The sequence below is a fragment of the Salvia hispanica genome, chromosome 4 (assembly GCF_023119035.1).
Source record: "Salvia hispanica cultivar TCC Black 2014 chromosome 4, UniMelb_Shisp_WGS_1.0, whole genome shotgun sequence".
NCBI lineage: Eukaryota > Viridiplantae > Streptophyta > Magnoliopsida > Lamiales > Lamiaceae > Salvia > Salvia hispanica.
In genome coordinates this window covers 18168682-18174689 of record NC_062968.1, presented here as the reverse complement: position 1 = coordinate 18174689, position 6008 = coordinate 18168682, and the positions used below count along the sequence as shown (strand labels likewise).

The 6008-nt window shown below is 39.1% G+C and overlaps 1 protein-coding gene across 2 annotated transcripts; it reads left to right on the top strand.

Annotated features, from left to right (window-relative positions):
* The first annotated feature begins 679 nt into the window (after positions 1-679).
* Positions 680-4685, top strand: LOC125220032 (putative late blight resistance protein homolog R1A-10). 2 transcript variants are annotated; one of them, XM_048122143.1, is made up of 2 exons: positions 680-1681; positions 2514-4685. In XM_048122143.1, exons 1-2 carry the CDS (start codon positions 850-852, stop codon positions 4541-4543), a joined length of 2862 nt encoding a protein of 953 aa, XP_047978100.1. In that variant the 5' UTR covers positions 680-849; the 3' UTR covers positions 4544-4685. The 2 variants fall into 2 exon arrangements, with proteins under 2 accessions (XP_047978100.1, XP_047978101.1); XM_048122144.1 differs by having other exon boundaries at positions 680-1840; positions 2670-4685.
* Positions 4686-6008: the final 1323 nt, after the last annotated feature.

The following is a 6008-nucleotide window of genomic DNA, read 5'->3' as shown; positions in this document are numbered from 1 at the left end:
GGTATTAGATACTCTTATTTTATAAATCATGGTATGGTTTATATGCAATAGTATGCAAATCGCATAAAATAAGTGCAAAGATAGTTTTGTTTGTAACATATAGTCAAGATATATTGCTTGTTTTCCTGTTTCGGATGCTACAATTACTCAAAAATGATTATCACTTTCTAATTTATTTGCTAATGCATTCCTATTTAATTCTTTTATTAGCTCTAGTATTAGTTTATTATTAATATGGACATTTTAGGAAGTTTGTTGCATAATTTTCTTTTCCATTCTCAATTTTTGTAAAATACTCAATGATCGCCTATATAAATGAAAGGAAAAGAGTATTAACTTTTTAAGGATAATCTCAAATTTATTTTTTTTCCTAGACTCGATTCTGGCTCTAATTCAAATTATGACCACGAGTAGTATATATGTTACATTGATAAGGTACTTTTAGTAGCAGATTCGGATCATCGGATGTCGGAATCAAGTGAGAGATCTAGGTGCATAGGGGCACCGGATACCCTAACCAATTTCACAAACCCGAGCTAAGTTCGGATGCAGGTGGACGAGATGCACGACGCCACGACGTCCGTTTAGTTAGACTTACCGAACATTCGTTCCCGCTAGTATTTCAAGCTTTCCCGCTCTTCTATGAGTATCTCAAAAGAGGCGCCGGCGACATGCGGCGGCGGTGGTGGTAGAGGTTGCTAGCTAGCTAAGGTTAGTGATTTCTGAACTTCATTTTCGTTTGATCGGTGGAAATTAGGACTAAACCTACCTTTAATTACACAAATCAGGAGTATAATTAGCATCATAGAGCTTCTCTCTTCTCCACCACTCGCTGAAATATAGTTAGGGATGATGGCAGCAGCTTATGCAGCTCTGATTTCCGTTAACCATATCCTAGATCAGCTCCGCCTCCATCCCCGCCCTCCAATTTCTATCCACACTCAACACGCTCAATCGCTCACTAGAATCATTTCCTCGCTGCTTAATTTCCTCGAAGGCTACACTCCCCGCGTCGACCACAGCGACGAAGCTGACGAATTGGAGTGTCGAATTGCCGATGCAGCTCATGCCGCTGAAGATGTAATTGAGGGGTATATAGTCGATCGGATTCTCGCTAGATCGGAATCGTCGAGTGATGGTGAGGAAATCAGTTGTATTGAGTTCGGTCGAAATCTGGAGAGAGTCATAGGGGAGATGGATTTGATTGAGAAGGAAGCGATGTTGGTTAAGGAGAAAGGGGGAAATCAAGGCCAGCTGCGAAGACTCTCATCAGTGCCGGCTGGCTCGGGGCGTGACGTTGCGATGATAGGAGTTGATGAGATATTGGTGAAATTGATGGATACGCTTATCAGTGATAAGTCCGGTCGACAGACCATCTCGATAACAGGTATGGGTGGGATCGGCAAGACCACTCTTGCTAGAAGTATTTATGAAAATCAAATTGTTGAGCATCATTTTGATATTCTGGCTTGGGTTACAGTATCTCAAGAATACACAATGGAAGATTTACTTTTACAACTTTTTCTTTGTCTTAGAAAGAGCCAAGGGATGAGTAGGGAAAGCTTGAGTGAGATGAGTGAGGATGAATTAGGAGAAATTTTATATAAAAGTTTATGTGGTATGAGGTATTTGATTGTGATAGATGATCTTTGGGATGTTGAGGTGTGGGATGGATTACAACATTTCTTTCCAAATGATAGGAACCAAAGTAGAATCATGATCACCACTAGACTAGCAAACTTGGCTTTACAGTTAAGCGGTTCTCACAGTTACGAGATGAATTTTCTTGATGAGAAGGATAGCTGGAGTTTGCTCTGCAAATATGTGTTTGGGAAAGAGAGTTGCCCTCTTGAGTTGGAGGATACCGGGAAGGAAAATTGCAAGAAATTGCAAAGGACTTCCTCTATTTATTATTACGATTGGAGGGCTCTTGGCAATGTCTGAGAGGACTCTGGAATATTGGGAACATATAGCAAGAGATCTAATTTCAACTGTGAATTTGGAAGCAGATGAGCGCTGCTTAAAAATACTATACACGAGTTATAATCAATTACCAGTTCATTTAAAGCCGTGTTTTCTTTACATGGGAGTTTTCCCGGAGGACAGGGTGATCATTGCATCTGAGCTCATCAAACTATGGGTTGCAGAAGGATTTCTTCGATCAATTGATGGGAAAAGCTTGGATGAAGTTGCGAAAGAGTACTTGAAAGAACTCGTTGAGAGGAATCTTATTTTAGTTCACAAGTGGGGCTCTGGTGGAAAGATAAAATCTTGCAAAATTCACGATCTCCTGAGGGATATTTGTTTGAGAGAAGCTGTTAAACAAAAGTTTGTTGGTGTTGTAAGGAAGAGGAATCCCAATGCCAGAATTACCCAATGCCGCATTCTTGTTCATCGTCGACACAGATCAAAAGAGAGCTTTCTCTCCAATGCCTCCAATATGTCACCTGATGAGCTCTCTTTTATATTGGATTTTTATGGTGATCTTTCTTATAATTACAATCTTTATCAACATTTCTTTCCAAATGATAGGAACCAAAGTAGAATCATGATCACCACTAGACTAGCAAACTTGGCTTTACGGTTAAGCGGTTCTCACAGTTACGAGATGAATTTTCTTGATGAGAAGGATAGCTGGAGTTTGCTCTGCAAATATGTGTTTGGGAAAGAGAGTTGCCCTCTTGAGTTGGAGGATACCGGGAGGAAAATTGCAAGAAATTGCAAAGGACTTCCTCTATTTATTATTACGATTGGAGGGCTCTTGGCAGCGTCTGAGAGAACTCTGGGATATTGGAAACATATAGCAAGAGACCTTATTTCAACTGTGAATTTGGAAGCAGATGAGCGCTGCTTAAAGATACTATACACGAGTTATAATCAATTACCAGTTCATTTAAAGCCGTGTTTTCTTTATATGGGAGTTTTCCCGGAGGACAGGGTGGTCATTGCATCTGAGCTCATCAAACTATGGGTTGCAGAAGGATTTCTTCGATCAATTGATGGGAAAAGCTTGGATGAAGTTGCGAAAGAGTATTTGAAAGAACTCGTTGACAGGAATCTTATTTTAGTTCACAAGTGGGGCTCTGGTGGAAAGATAAAATCATGCAAAATTCACGATCTCCTGAGGGATCTTTGTTTGAGAGAAGCTGATAAACAAAAGTTTGCTGGTTTTGTAAGGCCAGGGAATCCCGATGCCAGAATTCCCCAGTGCCGCATTCTTGTCCATCGTCGACACAGATCAAAAGAGTTATATCACTCCGATGGCTCCCATATGTCACCTTATAAGCTCTCTTATGCAGTGGATCTTCGTAGTGATCATTATTACGATACTTATCTTTATCGATTCCTAGCTGCTTCCAAGTATGTCTCACCTGCTCGTTCTTTGATATGGGATTCTTTTGGTGATCATTCTTATGATACTTCTTCAAAACGGAATCTTGAGGGCTATTTTGAAGGACTTTCAGAGTCACCCAATGGTAGACTGTTGAGGGTGTTTAAAATATTTGATCTTAGACATAGATATTCGTCTTCTTCGGATGACAGAAAATCCGCATATTTCCAAGATAGTGCATCTAAGCTGGTGAACTTGAGGTACATTTCGTATCCACAGACAGGGTACTCTTTTTCCCCTTCAGTGTGTCGCCTTTGGAATTTGTATACTTTAACTGCCAGGCATACCACGGCGGTTGCTCCACCTGAAATATGGAAAATGCCTCTACTTAGGCATGTGGAATTCTACAGCATCTCTCTCCCTGATCCTCCCATTGATGGTTTTGTTTTGGGGAGCCTACAGACTCTCTGTACAGTCACTATTTGGGACTGCCGCAAAAAGGTGTTAAAAAGCATCCCCAATATAAAGAAACTCAAGATTCATCAGGGGAAACTGGAGAGTTGGTCTGTAATTTATCTCAAAAATCTTGCCTGTTTGCATAAACTCGAATCTCTTGAAATCACTATATTTGGTGGCTTTTTTCAAAACTCAATTCCGTTGGAGTTTTGGAGCAACCTCGCCCTCCCACATTCCCTCAAGAAGTTGACTTTGTATGGCACTCGAATACGCTGGGAAGAGATGCCTGCAACGATAGGCTGGCTACCCCATCTCCAAGTTCTCAAACTGAAACGAGATTCTTTCGTTGGATCTGAGTGGGAAACAGTCGAAAGGCAGTTCTGCAAACTCAAATACTTGCAGATTGCCGGTTGTGACTTGGTGTACTGGACAACGGAAAGCGCCCACTTTCCATGCCTTGAGCACCTTCAACTTGAACATTTGATATTGAAGGAGATCCCTTTAGCTATTGGTGAAATACCAACGCTTCAGTCAATCAAGTTGGTTGATTGCAGCACTTCTGCTGTCGCCTCTGCTACAAAAATACGAGAAGATCAACAAGAGAACTATGGGAATGATGACCTTCAAGTTCAGATAGAAAGATCAATTGGGCGAACTAGCAAGGATGACCTTCAAGTTCTGCCGCAATGGAATCAGGTTTCAGATGTTCGGAAGATTGAATGGAGCAAGGATATAGAATGGGTTCGTGTATATTAATGTTTTCCTGCCTCAACAGTTCTGGTGTTTATATGCAAAAATACATTTGATGATAGATTAATGAGTAGGTTTTACATGAATACCTCGTCATACTGCTTACAATTGATTCATGGTTTCTAACATCGTTGTGTTGGTATTGGCAGTGATCACAAGTTTACAAATGCATGTTGAGATCGAGGTGCAACCGGATGATTGGAGGTGTCCTTGTCGAGAGAACAATCAGAGAAGTTCTCCCAGCCGTGCAGAGGAACAAGGAGGGTCTTGAAGAGGTGATTGCTCGGCTCAATGAAGCGTCCGAGAAGAAGAAAAAGGACCTGGCCGAATTCGAGTCCAAGTACAAAATCAGAATCCGGAAGGGCGATGGTGAAATGAAGGATGAAAGTAAGAAGGAAGGGAACGCGCAGGGCATCCTCGTTGGCCCTGCCGGATCGGATTAATAGCTGTTGGAGGTAATATGCTTCTGTATCATCCTTTTTTTTTTTTGTTCTTTTTAATATCTATGGTGGTGCTGCTTGTTAAGGATTTTGAAGCTTTTCTTGGGTTAGGACATGGCAACTTTGTACTGATTCTAGTGATGGGAACTTTTGAGTTGATCATTTGTTTTCTGGTGTTTAGATACAATCAAATTTGCTTGAGTCCAAATTTCGTTGGCTAACTAACAAGTCGGTTTTCTAGACTTTAATGATTAATATGACATCATTCCATTTCTAATAAAATTACCTAAATGTAAATATAGTAGTATATCACAATTACTATAAAATAGACAAAAATTTATGACAATCCTTAAATTACTTACTTAGCAGGAATCCTAATATTATTCCATTAAAGTCTAGAATCAGTCTCGTATGTTTGAGGAAAATAATTGGTCCTATATTAAGTGTAATAGCTTTTGATCCTGGATAATATGTTTTGATTAATATTTAATGGTTTCGTAAAAATTTAACGGTCAATCGTGTTTTGAGCTAAATAATGAGTTAAATTAATAGAACAAAATAAATTGTCTAGGACCAGAAGCTAACACACACTTTAACTTCAAAATTTAATTGATCGTTAATATTTTATGGGACAGTTAAATATATACCAAAACATATTATTTAAGACTAATTTTTATTTTTTAGAACAAATATAGGAGATCAATTTAAAATTTTAATCTTATTATTATTTGAAGTCTCTTAAACTTTAGGACAGGTATGCCCAATGCTTCATTCTCCATCATGTCTAATAACCAACTTATTCCATTCCGCTGCAAAAATCGACTAACTGAATACTCACTTTTACAATAATCAGTCGAGACTAGACTATTTTAATTACTTATGTTTAATTGTAGCCAAACTTATTAAGGCGTTGACAAATAAAACATGTGAGCATGTGACCAAATTAAAGTTTAGCTACCAAATCAATAAAATATGATTAATGTCTAATGATGCTCAAATTAAATTAATTAATGTTGATGACTTGGTTTCGG